Raw genomic sequence first — 19592 nt, 5'->3', positions numbered from 1 at the left:
ATGGCTTTGAAAAGGGTAAAACAGAAAGAAGCTGTAAATCGGTGGAAAGCTATGATCATAAAGGGCAGCATGGTCAGCAGTGTGTGAAACAAAGGTTGGCACTCTAAAAGATTGAATTATAACGTGACAAAGTAGGAATTGTTTGAAGAAATGGGAGGTTGAAGGTGTCACAACTTTAGGGCAATAAGATCATTGTTGAAAAGGACCTTAAGAGGGGTAGCAGGGTACCTTCTGTAGGGTTTCAAAGAAAGGATTGAAAACTTGAGGGGAAAATAAGGAAGCATGTCCTCAATTTGGCATCATGCTGTTGGCCATCAATTGACACCACCATAAAGTGTACTCATACCCCAATTGGATTGTTCCCCATCATTCTTTTTCCTCCTTTTCCTTTGCCCTTTCGTGCTTCTTATCGTTAAATATAAACCTCTAATTAGCCCCTAACCCCTTCATAGAGTTACTTCCCTTGGGGCCTTTGCCCTCTGTCAACACACGCCATTTTTTTTCATTTTATCTTCACAACAATGATATCATAATACTCATTTTTACTACTTTCTTAAGTATATATATGCATAATTATGTTCAAAATACTATCAAAGACTAATTCTGTCATGTTCTGTCATATTCTTAAACGTTGTAGTGTGTTTGCATTGCAGTTTGTTTGTTCAAGTTAGCTCAAGTTTTTATCTTCACTGTTTTTATAACTTTTCCATTTTGCACATTAGCATGCACAAATAAACAACCTTTTTCTTTACAAAAATGCATGGTGTGGTTAGTGATATGATAGGAGGGGATGGTGGATTGGATTACGCAATGGTTACCATGATTGCTTGAATCAACGGTGGAGATTCCCCGAGTGAAAAAGCTAGAAGGAACAGCGTGCCAACGTGACCCCAATATAGAACAAGAGCCTGACTTCTTTTCCACCATTGACATTCTTTCACTCTACCTTCTCCACTCTTTACTCAGCAATTTGAAACTTCTCCAAAACCTCTCTCGCTCACTCTGCAAAGGGTAAAGACTCTGTTCACAATTGCATTCCCAGAGAAACTGAACCTTCTTCCTCCACAAGCAAAAGCCTCACATGTCGTCGGATATAAGCTAGATTATTAGCCACCCTTTTTCTTTCTTTCTTTTAACTCAATCTTCTTCACACCCCTTTTGGACTCTAACAAGGTTGTTTGTTATTCAATGGCTAGTTGCGAGATTTTCTGCGTTGAGTCTGGTGTTTCAGTTTTAGCGTTAAGTGTGTTGGTGGGTTTGGTTGTGTTTTGACTGTAGTGAGGGACGGTTGGAAGCTTTGGTTGGTGGGGTGGTGGGAATTGGCGGGGTGAGTGATGGGTGCGGATCGTCTGATACTGCCAACAGTTGGACCGCCATTAAAACGGCGAGCGGGGTTGCGGAGGAAGCAGGCTGGAAGAGGTTCCTACAGGGGGAGCTAGGGGAAGGAGGGTGAGTGTGTGGTGTTGGAGGGGTTTTATTCTTTTTTGGAGGATTGGAATTCACGACCCTTTTTCTCGGGGGAGCCTTCGGGGAGTTAAAGTTTCTGACTTGTTAAAGGAGGGGACAACATGGGTAACAACTTGCACCAAGTACTCAGAAGCCTCTGTTTTAATACTCACTGGAACTACGCTATCTTTTGGAAGCTCAAACATCGTGCTCGAATGTACGATTCTACTATTTACCTTGTTATTGTTGGTTGTACTGTGGTGTTATTTATTTTTTGTTAGTGTTCCTTGTGTGTTGCGTCTTTCCTTTGATGTGTCTTTAAACTTACCCTCGTTTTAGATGTTAGCAACTCCTAATATGCTAAATTGGGTGAAGTTGGGGTTCTTCATATTTGAATAGTTTGGTCTGAAATTTGACTTGGCCATTGACTTACCGGGTTAATTTTATCGGTTGTATACATTTTCGAGCTTTTGCCTGTTTAACTGATGTTATAATGGCCAATGGTTTTATCAACTGTTAGAGATCCCTCATAGATCAATGATATGATCAAAATAGTGCATGTAAGTGGGAGACAATTTTCATCTCACTGATTGGTTTTTGTGGGATTGAGTTAACCAATATTCTAATATCAACTTTTAGTGTGAAGGATTTTTGTAGATATTTATCCCTCTGTTTTGTCCTTTTTCCAAGTTTGGTGGTTTCCATGCTTGGTTAGAACTTAGAATTTTTGTACTTAGAAGGGCATGGCATGTGCTGTGCATCTACTCTCTCGAATCCATATCATTGAACTGCTTTGCGAGTGTTTTTGCTCTTTGATGGTTTCTATTTTTGTCATTTTGTTTTAGGATTGTGATCCTTCTGTTATTTGAAATGTTTTATGTTGTTTTCATTGTAGTGCGATGGAAGTGGGATAAGTGTGGCCTTTGTTGTTGTTTTATATAAAGTGTACTGGTAGTAAGTTCTTTACTGTTGAATGGTGTAATGTTGCTCCAGTTCTGGTGATTCGTTTTCTTTTGGCTACACATCAGTGTTGAACTTGAATACCATAATGTTGTCCCCTAAAGTTTCTTGATGTGGTACTTGCTTGCAGGATCTTGACATGGGAGGACGCATACTATAACAATCCTGATGATTATGACTCTTCAGAAAATAAGCACTGCCAGAATATCTTGGAACAGATTAGTTATGGGAAATTTTCGCACAACGCATTAGGGTTAGCAGTGGCTAAGATGTCATATCATGCATATTCATTAGGAGAAGGGTATGATTAGTTAAATGTATAGTGGATACTCTACTGAATTTGATTTTCTTTGTTTACCTCGTCCTAAGATTCTTTCTTCACAGTATTGTTGGACAGGTTGCTGTTACAGGAAAGCATAGGTGGATCTGTGCAGATAATCAGGTTGCAGGTTCTGGCTTGTCTTTTGAGGTGAAGATTCTTGTTATTTAGTATCATCATTAAGGATCTTTCAACCTCGGATTATCATGTCAATATGTTCCAATAATTCTTATTCATTTCCCACTTTTTTGTTTAATTTTCAGTTTGCTGATGGGTGGCAGTCTCAGTTTTCTGCTGGAATCAGGGTATGCTAGCTGCTTTATTAATTTTTTCACAGCTTTGCAACACACGTGTTTTACTAAAATCTTGAAAAGTGAACTTTCTATTTTCACCCAGAAATTAGACCTTCCATACTTTACAAATGCTCAGGAGATGGATAATTTAATTTTAATAGTAGATTTGGAAAACTGTGGTTGATACGGTAATAGACACAATTTGGGCCACTATGTGACTCTGGTTCATTATTTTTATTCGCTACATACAACTGAACTAATCTGAAGCCGACTATGTTGCATTCTGGTCTAGTGTACTTTATGTTAGATTATCATTTTGAAATTAATTTCCTAATCTGCACCACTATACTTTTAGGTTACATGAAGAATTTCGTTGATTAAGCTTTTATTTTGTCTTGTAGACTATTGCTGTTGTTGCTGTAGCCCCACTTGGTGTTGTTCAGCTAGGTTCTCTCAATAAAGTAAGACAATTTTTTCTTTTTAATCTTGATTTGATTTTATTTGATTCTGTACCATAATAGGGGATAATATGGTTATATGGTTCAAGAAGGCATCCTTTCTATTCAGTATTTCAGATATTTTTTGCAGTCGAGTCTAAAAGATTAGACTAGTGACAAGGGGCTTGGATAGTTTGTTGCGATCATAGGTTCAAAACTCACTGCCACTGATGTACCAAAAAGATAGATTTGGACCAATTTGTTTAAATGTTGTCAGCTCGCTTATACTTCTTTAATTTTTTCCAACTAATTTTTGGTAATTTCTGGTTGTTGACTGAGATATTGGTTAAATACTTTTACAATTCTAGTTGTATGTGCTAGGTACATTCACAGATAGAGAAAAATAAAGAGAAATGGAGGAAAAGTTAACAACTCACCCCTTGTTTTGTCATAATAGGCTTCAGGCATGATGTAATTATGTTAGGCCGTAGGTATACTAATTTACAATTAGCTAAACTACCTACCAATACTAGATAATTTGGCATGAAAACCATATTGAGGCATGTTCTAGTACCATGGACAATTATGTCATGTATGACTACCCTGACCTTGGTTAATGAGGAGAAGCAGTTATATACTCTAATGGTGCAAGCTATGAAGCACCTACACTTGAATTTGTTCCAGGTATATATGTATCTGAGTCATATCCAATACTGATACACTAGGATACTTCATCGACACATATCAATTAAATATTCAAACCTATGAAGTATACTTTTATTTATTTAACATATATGATACTGATTCTTTTGGATACTTCAACTGTGCATGTTATGAAGTGTCTATGCTTTTAAAACATTTATATCCAATAAAACTACAAGAAACATATAAATGTGTAATGTATAATTCTTTTTAAATTCTTCATAAACCAAAGAGGGAAATTGTTCTCTTCATAAATTCTTTTTAAAAAGTAATGAGATTGATAGTATTATTCTTTTTGTGTAAATAATAGAAAGTATTTATGATAGCAATGATTTATAATTTATGCACTGAGCACATGGGAAAATCCATGCTATGAGGGGTTGGGAAAATTCTGAGTAGTTTTTTATTAGGGGTGTGTTGTACAATATAGTTTCCTGTCGATAATATTAGAATTTTATTGCCTTGTCCTGGGCTAATGTATGATTTTGATGACTTGTGGAAGATTTCCTGGAAATGATTTTATATGGAAATAAATTTATTATTGATTTATTTTTTATAATTTCCTTCTCTTTTGACACCCCTGGTTGCAGGTGATTGAAGATACGGGGTTTGTAGCTCATATCAGAAATCTCTTTCAAAATTGCTCAATGGCCCAATGTCCTAGTCAAATACAGGGCAGTTTGAAGAGTTCTTTATCTCAGGTAAGCTTTTGTCTTCACTTCTCTCTAAGTTCACATGCCGTCATGGTGCATGAATGTGCAATTTTGGGGTTTATGTAACCGTTAACATGGCATTTTTAAACACACTATTAATATAGAGAAGTGAAACTGTGTCATAATTTATCTTTTACCCTTGATGTGTTGAGAATTATCATGAGGTTTATATTTTTATTTTTTTCAGTTGGATATATCGAAGGAAAATTTGTCTTCAGATGTAATGCCGACTGGCTTTTACAATCCACAGAAATCTATGAAGAGTGAAACAGCAGATGTTTTAATGTCCCTTCAATGTTCTGGGAGGAACTATGCACTTCATTCTGCTTGTCAGAAAATGACTGATAACGTGGCCAAGCAGGAGGGGCCTGAATTGTACAGTGATGAAAGTTCCATTTTGCTTCAGTCAATATCCAATATGATGAATGTGGAGCATCATGATTTTGAAGAGATGAAAGCTCTGTATGGGAGGAAGTGTGAAGAAGGAAGTAGTGGTTGCAAAGATTTGAGGTTGGAATCAGAAAACAATGTCTCGTCATTTTTAAGTGACTTTATTACAGATAATGATTTAATATGTCCATCAGAAAAATTCAGAGTTGATTCTGCATGTTTTCCCTCAGCTTTTCTTGATACAGTTGTTTGTGAAACTGATAAGTTGCATTGTGTGGATAATAACCAAAAGGGGGTGTTGAATTTCACCCAACCTTCAGATGCAAACTCCCAATATGTTGAAAAGTCGAAGTTTCATACTGAGCCTTCTTACAATGATATGTCAAATGTGTTGAATTTCCCTGCTGGCTGTGAGCTACATGAAGCACTTGGACCATCTTTTCTGAAAGGGAGTAAAAGTTTTGATTGGGCAGCACAGTTTAATCAAGATATGAAAACTGTTGAAATGTCAGATGAGATTAGCACTAGCCAATTGACTTCTGAATCTCGTCCAGAGCATCTTTTGGAAGCACTGGTGGCCAACATTTGCCATAGTAATAATGATGTTAATAGTGAATTATCGTTTTGTACATCAATGCAATCTGCAATGGCCTCGGGAAAAAATCATGAAGCTTCCACTCACAATGTGTATGCTATTAATTCAGAAGGTTATTCAATAGATCAGTTCTCTCTTGTCAAAGAGGACAAACACCATTCTTTGAGTTCATCATCAGGGATATGTGGTGTGATGTCCTCCAAAGGTGTTTCATCTACATTCCCTAGTTCAAGTAGTGGACAACTTGAAAGGTCGTCTGAACCATCTAAGAATAGCAAAAAGAGGGCCAGGCCTGGGGAAAGTTGTAGGCCTCGGCCAAGGGACAGGCAATTAATCCAAGATCGTATTAAGGAGTTGAGAGAGTTGGTGCCAAATGGAGCAAAGGTATAGTTCTGGAATGTGTTTCCTCTTTCTTTTGTTGGGTTTTGAGTAATGATCACAGATCTGGTTCATGTGGCTAAAATTTTCATTGTGACCTCAACAGTGCAGTATTGATTCCCTGCTGGAGCGAGCCATAAAGCACATGCTCTTTCTCCAAAGCATAACTAAACATGCTGACAAGCTAACTGACTTTGGTGATACAAAGTCAAAGGTAAGGTTTAACTGGGGTTTAGAAATTATGCCTATATATGTTGATGGTCAAGTTGATTGAACATGAAGATGTGCATACATTAGGATTTTCTTGCTTTTCTTAATTTAGTTCCAACATCTTCTGCATCTGAACATTGCAGCTGCATCACATGGAAGCAGACATTATTGGATCCTCTAGTTATGAGCAGGGCTCAAGCTGGGCAATGGAGGTAGGGGGTCATCTGAAAGTTCATTCAATATTAGTGGAGAATCTTAGCAAGAATGGACAGATGCTTGTTGAGGTACATATGAGTTGAAAGTCACAATTTGATTTTTTTTTTATTATGTTACTGGTTAATTGATAACTATAATACATGAGAAACTCTTCCTGATGAGAAAGGGTGGTTAGTGACACTTAATTTAAGGGTGTAAGATACTAAACTGTTGTTGATATAATAAGCTATCGAGTATGTTCTCTATTCTAATTATACCTTTTGCTGTAGATGCTCTGCGAGGAGTGCAGCCATTTTCTTGAAATAGCAGAAGCCATAAGAAGTTTGGGTCTTACCATTTTGAAAGGTGGAACTAAAGTTCATGGTGAAAAGATATGGATATGCTTTGTTGTCGAGGTAATTTTAAAACTCAGAAGTTTGCTTTACTTTTTCTGCACTTATTTTCATATATTTTCCTGTGTATATATCACAATATCATCTAAGCTTACTCAATAAATCCACCTAGTTCATAATTTTAGTTTTTACAGGAAACTATGCCAACTGAAGCTGTTGTAATAACATAATTCATTGCTTTAGGCTTCAGTAGAATAGTATGTCTGATAAATAACTCAAATTTCATGGCAACTTTATGTAAGTCATTTACATTCCTTGAATAAGAGAATTGAGTAGAAATTTGTATTGTTTTTAAGTCATAACATAACTAAATCTCTATGTATCCTAATTAATCATTCTTAGAGGGATATAAAGTGACAACTTAGTGTTTATGAGACCAATGTGCATTGATGCATAGTTCAAAAAGCAAATACATTACTCCATTGATTGTTGTGTTGACAGGGTCAAAACAACAGAAATGTACACAGATTGGATATCTTGTGGCCGCTTGTTCAAATACTGCAATCGAAGAGCACGGTGTATTCACAATAACTGATCGGTTCTTGGAAACTTTGTTACCCCTCACTGTGTAACACATTCTTAATCTCTGAATCAAATGATTCTCACCTAGTGTGTTATAAGACATAGCTTGTGGTGGTGTGGTCTTTTTTCATGATTGAAATGCGTGATTGTCTTTCTTTATGTTTCACCCTGAAAATAGCACAATAAATTCAATATATATCACTCACTAAGTACATTAAATTGCTACCAGCAAGGCTCAAGTTTCTGTGTTGTTAATGATCAGTGACAATTTGGTCAGAAATATTAATGGAAGTGAAAGTAATGTAATTATATCAAATGACAATTATATTAATAAACAAGTTCAAGATTCACCTTAAGCTGTTAACATAAATTAATAAAAAGTTTATAAACTTAATATTAAAAGCTTATATAGAATTCATGTGATTATATCAAATGACAAAATTATATTAATTCTACATTTGATAATTTGATAACTTATATTTTTAGTGCAGTAAGACTTTTTCATGACGGAATCATTAAATTTTCACCTCTTTCATATAAATACTTTATAAAAAAGACATAACCAAAATTTTTTTGAAGAGACTGTTCTCTAAATTGTTATTTTCGACGAAATACGAAAAATTATAGATTTCAAACTCATTGACAATCGAAAACCCATTGTCTGAAACAACAAAAAATAGTGAATAAATTGTTAATATTATGGTGAGCTTCAATTCGGAAAATTTCATCAATGACGTGTGTGGAAAGAGAGGGAAATATTTCACTGTACATGCACTTTTATACTGCATTTCTTGCACTCTCTTCAAAAACTGGTTTACGCACATTGTTGCTTTCTCCTTTTCTCTTCACTGTTTTTTGCATGTTTAGTTATTTTTATCATGCAGAATCAAGAAGATTATCGTATTTCTTCATGTTTTTTTCTAAGCTATCTTAAAAAGTTATGTTCCCACTATTTCTTTTATATTATTCTTCAGCCGACGCCTATTTTCACTTTATTTATGGCTTCCCATATCTTTCATCCCTAATGTGAAAGTCCAACTATTGAAGAAGGTGTGATAGTTTGACGTGCATAAGAATGCGACACAAACAAGTTGGAATTTCATAAACTAATAGAGACTGTAGAAAGAAAAATTGAAGATTTGTCTTGTGAGCTGTCAATAATATTCTCTTCCAAACGGAGATGTTTGGCACTTACTATATTTGATTTCCTATAAGAATCCCAGTGAGAATATATCTTATTTGCATAATCAAATAGATATAACGAACCAAAACAATACTTAATTTTGTTTAAATAAACTTCTCTAAATAATACCTTGTTCAAGGTCATCTTTGTTGAGTTTCGAAAAACTTAAATAATTTAGTTATTAAAGTTTTAATGGATAGTTAATATATTAGTCATTGCAGATAGTTAATATATTAGTAGTTGGAGTTTGCCTTATAGATAATCAGATAGTTAATGTATTAGTAGTTGAAGTCTGCCTTATGAATAATCAATGTGTTATGTCGTTGTTTTTTTAAGGTTATACATATGTGAATCTATAAATTGTATTGTTGATTGCATGAATGGAACAACACAAGAAATGAATAAGATTTTTCACAAAAGCTTGATTTGCTAACAAGAGAGTAAGATGACAAGTCTTACAAATTGCGTGCTCATGCCTAGGTTGACAAAGGTGTCAAGTATGACAATTGGAGTCTTAAGATGAAAGCTCTTGGCACCAAAAAAATTGAAAATGGTAAAAAAATGGTAAGGTATAATTAGAAAACACCCCAAATTAGTCAAATGCCCAAATGAATGCATTGAAGCAACATGTATGAAGGACATGGCACCTTTGCACAATTTGTATCAAGTTGTGAACAAGTCTGACTTTGAAAAGATTACAAGTGCAAAATATTCAAAAAAAAAGCATGAGACATTCTAGAAAAAAGTATATAAGGGGGATGGCCGAGTGAATCAAGTGCAACTTCAAACACTCAGGGAAGAGTTAGAGAGAGTGAGGATTGACAATGGTTGATTTTATGTGTTTTGTGTATGTATACTTTCATGAATAAATCAACTCCTTCATAACTTTTACCTTGTAATATCCTCAAGTTTAATGTGTTTTTATGTTTTCTTGTGTTTTAGTTAGTATATACTTGTTTTACCTCTAATATATATTTGAGTGGATGAAATAAAGAAATAGGAAAACAATTTTGGTGAAAGAAAACAAGTTGGAATTCAAGGAAACATGGTTTGACAAGAAAGAATTATTTTTAGACAGATAACAATTGTGCAAAAGAGTATTACTCGGATAAGTGCTTGAATTATGGTAATGTCAATCATTTTGTTAAAAATTGCCCATGTAATGGAAAAGAAGAGACAATCAAACATCAACCTTACAGAACAAGTTAAAGAAGAAGCAATATTGTTGATGGTGGCATGTAACTCATAGGCTTAACACAAGCGAGTGGAGAACATGACAAGACAACTTAGTAGATTAGAGAAATTGGCAAGACAACCAAGTAATGTAAAGAGGTCAATAAGGCAACCAAGTAAAGAGAGGAGATTGACTAGACAATCAAGTAGATTGGAGAGATCAATAGATATGTTGATAACCCAAATAACATGATAAAGCATATGAAAAGCTCAAGTAGCTCGATAGAGCAAGTGAATAACTCAAATAGCTCGATGGAAAGTTAGAATAGTTCAATAGGAAATCCGAATAGCCCATATAACTCAATGAAGCAAATGAACTTCTCAAAAAGCTCGATAAGAAGCCTTGATAGCTCAATGAAACATGTAAATAACTTAGATAAGTTGGTAAACAACTAGAGAGCTCGAGTTATGTGAAAAGCTTAGTGATGCATCTATATAATTCAAATACCTCAAACATGTGTAGAGACAAACTTGTTGCTTAGGTAGAACATGCAAAATGTGATTTGTAGCAAAGAATTGAAAAAGATGTTAAAGACAATACAATTCTACAAGTAAGCTTAAAGAGAAAAAAACAAATTTTGCATAAGCAATATTTGAAACTTGAAAAAGATGTTTCAAAATTACAAAAACAATTACAAGCCAAAAATTTAAAAATTGTACTGAAAGTGCAAGATAAAAAGTGAAAACTAGAAATGGATGAAAAAAATCAATACAAGTAAGCACAATACATCAATATATAGTTCGATATTTCAAAAGGAGATAACCTATTAACAAGAATTCAACTAAGACCACGTTGACTATTAATCATGAAACTAGTCAACCATAGTGAAAGTAAGGAATAAAACAACCATCAAGATAATAAAGATTTCAACTATTCATGAAAAGAGTAAGCACAATATAAAAAAAAATTACTACACGTGAAAAATCAAGATAAAGAATAGAAGAACTTAAATGAAGAATAAAAAACCATTTAAGTTTACAAAAGTGTTTTGTTGAGTTTTGGATAAACTTAAATGATTTAACCAGAGGAGTTTTATTAACCATTACAGTCTTACAAGTAGATAGTGCATTAACAGTTTATAAACATTTTTGTCTGTTTTGAGTACAACATTTACAAAGAAGTTAAGTGAATAAGTTTTTTCACAAAAGCTTGATTTGCTAACTGTTTAATCACATAGGGTTAAAATTCAAATGAGCTTTCATTTCCTTTGCCAAACCAAGAGAACCAAAAAATAAAAAACAAGAAACACAAATCCACGGGCCAAGGTGAAGAAATCAAGCTTAATTTAAAATAGCAACCGTCAGACTTTACCTTCGATCAAATCCGCTAGATAACGAAATTGGCACTCAAAGTCTGAATGAACAGGCTCTGATAATTTTTTCCCTTTTCGTATACAAGTTATCGAAAGATAGTTCCTAATGTCAAGCAAACCAAAAAATAACATACATATATAAATGATTATAAATTAAATATAATCCCTATGGGTGGTACATTGAATACTCATTAGGGGGCATTTGTTCTGAAACAGACACCTAAATTGAATCCGGGAGAATTGGAAAAGGGGTGTAACGAGAAACCAGGAACAATCCAAGAACTCATTGCAACTAATAAGTTTTTGTTTTGGGAGCCTTCTTCTTGGGTTGCCTTCTAGGAATGGAGTTTTTCATCCCAACGAAAAACAACAAAGCCCCGAAGAGGGCCATATTCTGCAAGGAGTACAATATTTGATAAATTGCAACAATACATGAAACATTACATCTCTAGTTTGAGCATTCCGTATGAATTTCTTTTTAAAAGAAGCTCTTACCTGAGTAAATTTGATGAAAAGTTGAATAAATTCTTTGTCCTCGCTGTCATAATTGTAGAAATCATACAGTATAGGAGTAGTAATCAATTGATGCAAAAGCTACAAGGAGAAAATAACCAAGGCTTCAAAAACTGAGCACTTGAAAAGGCAACTTCAATGTCATGGGTTAAAGTCAAGCTACAAACCAAAAGGAAAGCTCCAAAAGAGCTGCCAAGTATGAAAAGAATCCCTCCGATGCCCTTGAGAGCAATAGCCCCAGCAACTAAAAACTTCATCTGTTAATGACACCAATCATATAAATACATCTGCTACATACAAAATAACATTATATGTATGCTAAAATGAGGACTTGATTGGATGAAGTGGGGAACATGTTCATACAAGGATGCACTAGATGCATGACAGCCATAACAATGCAAGAAAGTTCAATTATTTTCCACTACAATATTTCATAACTTCCCCGTGACTACCATTTTTTTAGAACATTTATCCAAGTTTTCAAACTATTTTTCTGTTTAATCCTGTTGCCTGCTGAGAACCCAATTTTGGATATGTGCTGTAAGCAGTAATCGTATGTGCAAAGCCAGAGTGAGAAGCCCTAGACATGTTAATTCTTTGTTCACTATAAATGGTGCTTTTATTTAAACACATGTATTTACAAAATCAACACCATTAAATACCAATGTATATGTTTCATCAACCACTAAATAGACATTAAACCTATAATTAATAATAGATAAATGAACGCAAACACAAGCAGTGTTCAACTCCATGTCACACTTGAAATTTAATCACCTTGTCCTTTTTGTGTTCCTACCCAATAACTTGTTCATCTGTTTAGTTGAATTTTAATGCTTTCCTTAAATGATATACAATAAAAGAGACAGAAACTAACATCGATATCCGGAAGTTGAAATCCAACTCTAGAATGTACTTGATGGGCAAATGCATCAAACTTCGGTCTCAGTGCTTTTGCTGCGGGTCCGCCATCAATCCCATAAGCATTAAATCTGTACAAAATAGAAAGTGAGGATAAATAAGAAAACAAAAATAAATAAAAACAAGTAAAGATTGATTGCTATGTGCTTCCAGAATAAAAAATGACAAATGGAAAGATTTATTAGTTTCTAATGTCTGATTAAATGTAAACAGTGAACACTAAAAAGAAACTCTATCAACTAGCCCAAGAATATATCAAATGAGCCTATAAAATCAGATTCTTATATGAATGCAAACAAGCAAATCTAAATAAGAATTAAACATGGGAAAGTATAGAAAAGAAAAGAGGAACATAATTCACATTATTCCACTTAAATTAGAAGGTAACAGTCCACTAGCAACGACAATCAGAAATTCAGTTAGTGTAATATTGTGTTATAAAGATTACAGATTTGCCAATGCCACCCTAAATCCTTAACCCTGTTGGAACCTAACTTGATACAAGATAAATGTCATCATCACCTTGCCCTCAACAAGCAAGGAACAGGATACGACCATTTTTAATATACCCCCATCCCCGAGAAATAGTCATTTTTAGCTCAACGACATAGGTCATGTTTCGATTAAATTTAACAAGTACATGTAGGCATCGAAAATAAGATGGTGAAATAAATTAAGTTTATCTCATCAGTTGAAATAATCTTATGCAATGTTAAAATTAGCTTTTTGAAGAAGCTAAAAGGGAGTGCCAAAATTATGTATAAACATTTTTTACTTAAGAGAAAAGTTTCATCTTATATTAATTTTCTGAGTGCTTAATGAGAATTTAATTTAAATACACACTAATAAAAATCAGGGATGAGTTCCTTCAACGAAAACTGAAAATTGATTAACCTTCGCATAACTTTAATAATGTAAGACTATCCATTTTTTTCGGAATAATATCCTAGTTTCAAAATAACACATTACAAACGAAGAGAGAGAGAGAGAGAGAAACCACCACACTAATTATTTAATAACCAGCAAAAATTACCCTGCCCACACTACTTCTTAATTGCTAACTGATAAGAACAGCTCACGGTCAAAACTCATTCGTAAACTACCCAACCAAAGTTAGATTGACAAAACCCAAAACCGCTAATGTAATAAAACGATTCCAAAACCACACCAGCAATCATCAAAGCTGGCAAATACACTACAGTGGTAGCAATTACAGATCAACAAAAGCAATAGATGCGAGAAGATCCAACTACCATACCAAGAAAATGGACTAACGCATATAAGAAATCTGACACTGCAACGAACAAGTGAAATCCAAAAAAAGCAAAAAAAAAAAAAATCTAAAAGCGAAAAAATATCGGTTTTATGCACTTCAACTGAGTGAAACACAGATCTGCAGAATCGTTTTGACTAGTCAATTGAACCCAACGGATCCAAACAGAGAAATTACCACAACAAGAAACACAGCAGAAGTAGAAAAAAAGAAGTTAGACCAATAAATTACTGCAACAGCAAAAATTAACCGACATGCATGATTCGAAGTGCGAGTAAAAGATGAGTGAGGAATATGAACTAACTCTTGGTAAGCAGAGAGGATGAAAACGGACGCAAAGAGGACTCTGCCGAGAAACGAAGAGAACGCCATTGAGAATTTAGAGAGAGACGGAGAAAGAGAAAATCTAGGGTGGGCGAAGAAAACTGCTCTTTCTTTTCCTTTTCCCGGTCAGAGCGAGAACGATAGAGAAAAGAGCGTGCGAAGCGAAAATTGAAAATAAGGTCGATGAGGGGTGATATAGTCTTTTCGGGAAAGAGAGTGAAACGTTTAGTTAGGCAACTCTTTCGGCCGCCATGGGCTCAATTAATGACACACGTGGCCCAATGGGCCGCATTTATTCACTTTATAATCCACGTTCAAAGATGGTTTAGGCCGATCTAATAACATATTAGCACAAGCTGTATAGTCAATGATCTAACATATGACTTTAAAATTACACGTTTACATTTAGCTGTAATTGCTTTGAATATCATCATTAATTTTATTGATAACGTGTGCGAGATTATAGTTTCATATTTGAATTGGTTTTTACTTTTTATCATATCCTATCCTTGAACTAATTTTTATTATTATAAATTAAATGTCGCAGTGCATTTTATATGGAAATATTTTACTAATTAAATGTGTATGCATAATTGAAAAAAAAAATTGTTTTATGAAATGATTTATCTGTCACAGCTAATTGTCTTTCAAATTCCTGAAGTGGACTATCTTTCTATAATATATAACTTCCCACGTAGTCCAATTCTTCCAAAAAAAATAAATATTCCCACTTGAAACTGTTATTATTAATCAATTGGAACTGTTTCAAATGTGGCTCTTAAAGTTTTTTTTTTAAAAAAAAAACGTTAATATTTTTATCATATATAATAATCCATATAATTAAATGATAATTTATTGATCTTTACACTAATATTATTTCATTATCAAAATACTTTATATTTGAACACAATAAATTATTTTATGGGTGTAATTGATTTTGTTCTTTAAAGTATGGGCTCAAATGATAAGCATTTAATTTATTGTTTTAAATGCGATGAATTATTTCTGAAAACAGGTTTGTCTTAATCGATTATTATAATAAGAGTAACGTGTTTTCTTAATAGATTAAAACGTGTAATCGATCAATAATTAGTAAATAATTGATATTGTGTTCAGAAACCATGTTTTCTTACAAAGATCACATGTTATTCTTAAACCATAACAGATTATTCCAGCTTGTTCTTAACATTAGGCACTTAGTTTATTTATTTACTGAAAAAAAAAACATTATTCTTTTAGTTTCTGTTTGAAGAAAACTTTGTACAGAAGTCGAAAAACAGGACCCAATCAGCAGCATTTCAGAATCACACTTGAGAAATAAAGCAACAACTATAATGTTACGGGCTTGTACTTCTTGCATACCACAACGTTTTCATACACCCCCTCAAACTTTCAAAATGTCCGTTTTACCTTTCAGAAAAATGATTTCTGGATTACATATTCCAAAAACTTTTCAGAACATATTTTCCGAAATATTCGAAATAGTATTTCTGAAATGAAATTTTCAGAAGATGATTTTCGGAATGTATGAAATGCGTTCTAGCAAAGACTTTTCAGAATGGGATTTTCAGAAAATATTTAAAAAATTAGAACAAGTGTTTTTTTTTCTCTTCTTTTGCAGTATTCCCTCTTCCTTTTTCTTCCTCCGCACCAATGGTACAATGGCTGTGGTGATGAAAGCCGTGATATTAGTGATGTGGTGGATGAAGAACGTTGAAGCCATTTTCAAATATCGTGGAGGTGCAGTTAGTAATTGTTGGATGAAGGAAGCAATTGCCAAAATTATGACCCTGATTATAGCAGGACTTCCAATAGATTTGTTTGTTGAGGACTTGAACTTAATATTAGGGTAGGTTTCTGTGGATCGAGCCTAAACTTAAGAGTGTTGCTCCCTCCACCTCCCCATTTTCTTCCTCCACTTCCCCAACTTTCTTCAATTTTTCTTTTATTACAAAACTAACCTTTCTTTTACCTTTTTTATCCTTTTTAATTTTTTTACTCTTTTAGTTTTAGGGGTTCTCTCTACACCACCAACCCTTCTTCCACCCCCTCTTCCAGTTTATTTTATTTTCAAAACTATTCTTCTATTAAAACTTTTTTTATTTTTACCATTTAAATTTTTTTAATATATTTCAAAACTCTAATCTGCACCCCACAATCACATCTCTCACGGATCTCATCCCATTTGGGTTTCCGTTGAGCTTTTCTTCTCCCTCAAAATCTCTGACACAAACAATAAGTTAACCTAATTTTCAGTTCAAGTTAAAGACATTTTTTTATACTGAGAATGCAAAAAAAAAAAATTGATGTATTCAATCAATGTAATAAAAAAAGTTAGCAAACAATAGGAGAAAAGAAGTACTAGCGAGAGTCTTTCTCTTGCCGAACAAAACATGTTGGTTCGAAGAGACCTTTTCCTCAGTGGTGCACCGCATAGATGTTAATGTTAGGTAGCATAAAACGTGGCGCATCCCAATCAGGTTTGGGTTCCATGACACTTTTTCGATTATCCAAAAGGTTCGTCATCTCCAATCTCCTCCTTCCCCTCCTCTTGGAATCTTCTTCAACAGCCCTTAATCCTTCGTCAAGTTCAAATTTTTACCACCATTATCCCAAACCCACAATCCCATTTTCCTATGGGTCTCCAAGACACATCACATTAACCTCCCACACAGCCTAACCTAGGTCCACATCCAACTCCCAAGCAATCTGCAGAATCTTATCCAACTCTGACGACTCCACCGTCGCTGCCTCTCTCGCGAATGTTGTGGTGAATCCCTCGTCGGAGTCGATGTATTTTACCTTAAACGGATTTTCAGATCCGTCGACGAATCCTTAAGACAGGTTTCACTTGTTACTGAAAGGATAAAATAGGAATAAATTAAAGGGTAAAAGAGGAATGAGGAGGTGTAGGGAGAAAATGGGGAGGTGTAGGGAGTAACACCCTAAACTTAAACACAAGTTTTATACATTTTAGGAAAAAGTCTCTTTAACAACTTTTTTTTTAACAATTTTTTGATAACGCATATGTGTCAGTTTGTGATTGGTGTATTTCAAATATTTTTTTAAAATAAATTCAAACAAACCAATAAAATGGTGATACGTATTGTCAAAAAGTTGTTAAAATATCATTGTCCTGCATTTTATTCTCAAATCTAGTAGTTTCATACTAGTTTGCTTTCACTCTATCATTAATATGATGAAAACAGATGAAGAAACTTGTTTCTTTGTAAATATTATTTTTCATGCATTTCAAATAAAGCTTTTAATTAAGTGTATCTGTTAAAATCATCAAGTTATTTGTTATATTACATATGAAACTGTGTGTTCACCATTTCGGTAAAGGAAATATGAAGAAGTTCTGTTACTAAGCACTTGTAGAAATTTTTTTTTTTTTTATATTGAGTTTAAATGGTATATATGCATTAAAATAACATTTTAAAAATTAAATAAAAACATTTTGTAAATTAGTGTATATGAATTGTTTTTATATATACGAACAGTTCTTATAATTTTACAAAACATCAACTTTTATATGATTGTAAACTCATGATCGGTACTGTTCTCGATGTGGACTGTGGTTCAAGGTTCCTCATTCAAAGAGGTTCCTCATTATATGATATATATATATATATATATATATATATATATATATATATATAATTTTCTTGTCTAAAGTTAATGCACAGAAGTTTGTACATATAGTCATAACTTATTTGAAGTGTAGTTTTATTGTAATTAGACTTTTTTGTGTTTGTGTAAGGTAGAAACTAGGAAGGACAAATTTGTAGGACCAAATCCTTATTCATTCACGTAGGCAGTGCATATTATATACTGTCAATCATTTCAGTCACTTTTCCAACCAAATTAGGTGAACTTGAGCCTTGAAACTACATTTTTAAGAATTCCAGGTTGTCTCCACTCTCCACTAGGTGTTTAATGAGTTCCAGTCATAGAAATTTCTCACAACTTAACAATTAGCACAAAACAACAATCCCAACAAAGACAAATCCCATCTCTTTCATTCTAAAACCTTTTCAAATTCAAATGAAGCTATTTGCTCTCGCAATTTATGTGATCAGTACACTAAACCAGTCCCTATATCATGGCTTGGTTTTGAACAACTGCCCCCTGTTCAAACTACATTTTCAAATGATAAAGTCACTCCTCAATAAACTAGTCTTTCACTGTACTGAAAACTAGCTACATTGTATATCCTACATTTATATATTCTTTTCAAAATCAAGCTTTCTGCAGATGTGTCTCAATCATTAAGCAACATTGTGTTCTTTTGTAGTTGGTAGTATTCAGAAAGAGTTTGCTTTTGGGTTGCATCATTATGGATTGTTTTTAGCTACTGACTAGATAGTTGATAACATAATTTAAAATTTGCACTCAACATGTTGCATATTATTGTATGAATTTATATTTATGAAATTGCATTTAATTGATTATAGTGCCATTCAGCAAATAATGCGTCACATTAAAAGAAAAGAAAAAGAGCATATATAATTCACGTGGAAATTTTCTAGTATTATTTTTCTAGATTTGTGCAGAATAAGAGGATCACGCTAATTCCTTATACCTACATATTTGACTGGTCTTGCTAAACTTGTCATTTTGTTCATACACCTTGGCTGGTAATTTTCTGCAGAGTGCATAGCAGACAACAATTTCCATAACTTTTCTAAGAATGCTTCTATGATTGAATTAATGTATATCTAATCTCTGACCAGACTTTCTAGATGGACCTTGACTTATAGTTTCAGATCTGATATATTTTTTAGAAATTCAAAATTCTAATTGTCACTTTGCATATACATAAACTTTGTTTTTAGTAACAGATATTATTGCTCTCAGTTGTTATCTAACAACACAGTTCTTTTATGATATCAAGTGAAGATTGCACAACAGTACTTATGTAATTAATACTCATCTTATCTTTTGATCACAGAATCATGCCATGAGCATAACCCTTGAACGTAGTGGAAGTTAAACATTCATTATTTGAAAACACCTAAATTAGAGATTACAAAGCTCAGTTTTATTTTACTAAACTTGCATTTGATTTATAAATGCATGATATAAAGGTTGGATGTTTCTTTTTCTGAACCTTCGGTTTCTGAATTCATCTTCTATTATTCGTTGATTTGTGTTGAAGAATCCCAGCCTGAGTTTTGTTTTAACGTTTTGCGATTATTCTAATTTGATAGGATTTGTTTTATTTATCCACATGCGTGCACTTCAGTTTCTTTATCA

The 19592-nt window shown here is 33.6% G+C and overlaps 2 protein-coding genes across 3 annotated transcripts; one reads left to right on the top strand and one right to left on the bottom strand.

The window, feature by feature from the left end:
* The first annotated feature begins 108 nt into the window (after window positions 1-108).
* On the top strand, window positions 109-7739 carry LOC106757707 (transcription factor EMB1444). Of its 2 annotated transcripts, none has more exons than XM_022779107.1 (12): window positions 109-1663; window positions 2342-2400; window positions 2537-2707; window positions 2791-2875; window positions 2989-3030; window positions 3420-3479; window positions 4748-4858; window positions 5058-6239; window positions 6340-6447; window positions 6587-6727; window positions 6929-7054; window positions 7493-7739. In XM_022779107.1, the coding sequence occupies exons 3-12, from the start codon at window positions 2676-2678 to the stop codon at window positions 7580-7582; spliced, it is 1977 nt and encodes a 658-aa protein (XP_022634828.1). In that variant the 5' UTR covers window positions 109-1663; window positions 2342-2400; window positions 2537-2675; the 3' UTR covers window positions 7583-7739. The 2 variants fall into 2 exon arrangements, with proteins under 2 accessions (XP_022634828.1, XP_014495950.1); XM_014640464.2 differs by lacking the exon at window positions 2342-2400 and having other exon boundaries at window positions 110-1011; window positions 1197-1663.
* Window positions 7740-11256: 3517 nt separating this feature from the next.
* LOC106757168 lies at window positions 11257-14503 on the bottom strand. The gene is made up of 5 exons (XM_014639780.2): window positions 14314-14503; window positions 12693-12807; window positions 11983-12072; window positions 11798-11896; window positions 11257-11696 (listed from the first exon to the last, which is right to left on the bottom strand). The coding sequence occupies exons 1-5, from the start codon at window positions 14379-14381 to the stop codon at window positions 11595-11597; spliced, it is 474 nt and encodes a 157-aa protein (XP_014495266.1). The 5' UTR covers window positions 14382-14503; the 3' UTR covers window positions 11257-11594.
* Between the last annotated feature and the right edge of the window lie 5089 nt (window positions 14504-19592).

The sequence above is a fragment of the Vigna radiata genome, chromosome 3 (genome assembly GCF_000741045.1).
Source record: "Vigna radiata var. radiata cultivar VC1973A chromosome 3, Vradiata_ver6, whole genome shotgun sequence".
Taxonomy (NCBI): Eukaryota; Viridiplantae; Streptophyta; class Magnoliopsida; order Fabales; family Fabaceae; genus Vigna; species Vigna radiata.
The sequence above is the reverse complement of the archived record's forward strand: the minus strand, read 5'-3'. Positions and strand labels throughout refer to the sequence as shown.

What these genes read in the sequence shown, in the direction of transcription:
- LOC106757707 (XM_014640464.2), top strand. Translation starts at nt 1,569, where the DNA reads ATGGGTAACAACTTGCACCAAGTACTCAGAAGCCTCTGTTTTAATACT. An exon ending in CTCAAACATCGTGCTCGAAT is followed by an intron (nt 1,664 to 2,536) that starts GTACGATTCTAC and finishes ACTTGCTTGCAG; the next exon opens with GATCTTGACATGGGAGGACG. An exon ending in AGCTAGGTTCTCTCAATAAA is followed by an intron (nt 3,480 to 4,747) that starts GTAAGACAATTT and finishes CCCTGGTTGCAG; the next exon opens with GTGATTGAAGATACGGGGTT.
- LOC106757168 (XM_014639780.2), bottom strand. Translation starts at nt 14,381, where the DNA reads ATGGCGTTCTCTTCGTTTCTCGGCAGAGTCCTCTTTGCGTCCGTTTTC. An exon ending in CTTTTGGAGCTTTCCTTTTG is followed by an intron (nt 11,897 to 11,982) that starts GTTTGTAGCTTG and finishes TTCTCCTTGTAG; the next exon opens with CTTTTGCATCAATTGATTAC. An exon ending in TTTTCATCAAATTTACTCAG is followed by an intron (nt 11,697 to 11,797) that starts GTAAGAGCTTCT and finishes TACTCCTTGCAG; the next exon opens with AATATGGCCCTCTTCGGGGC.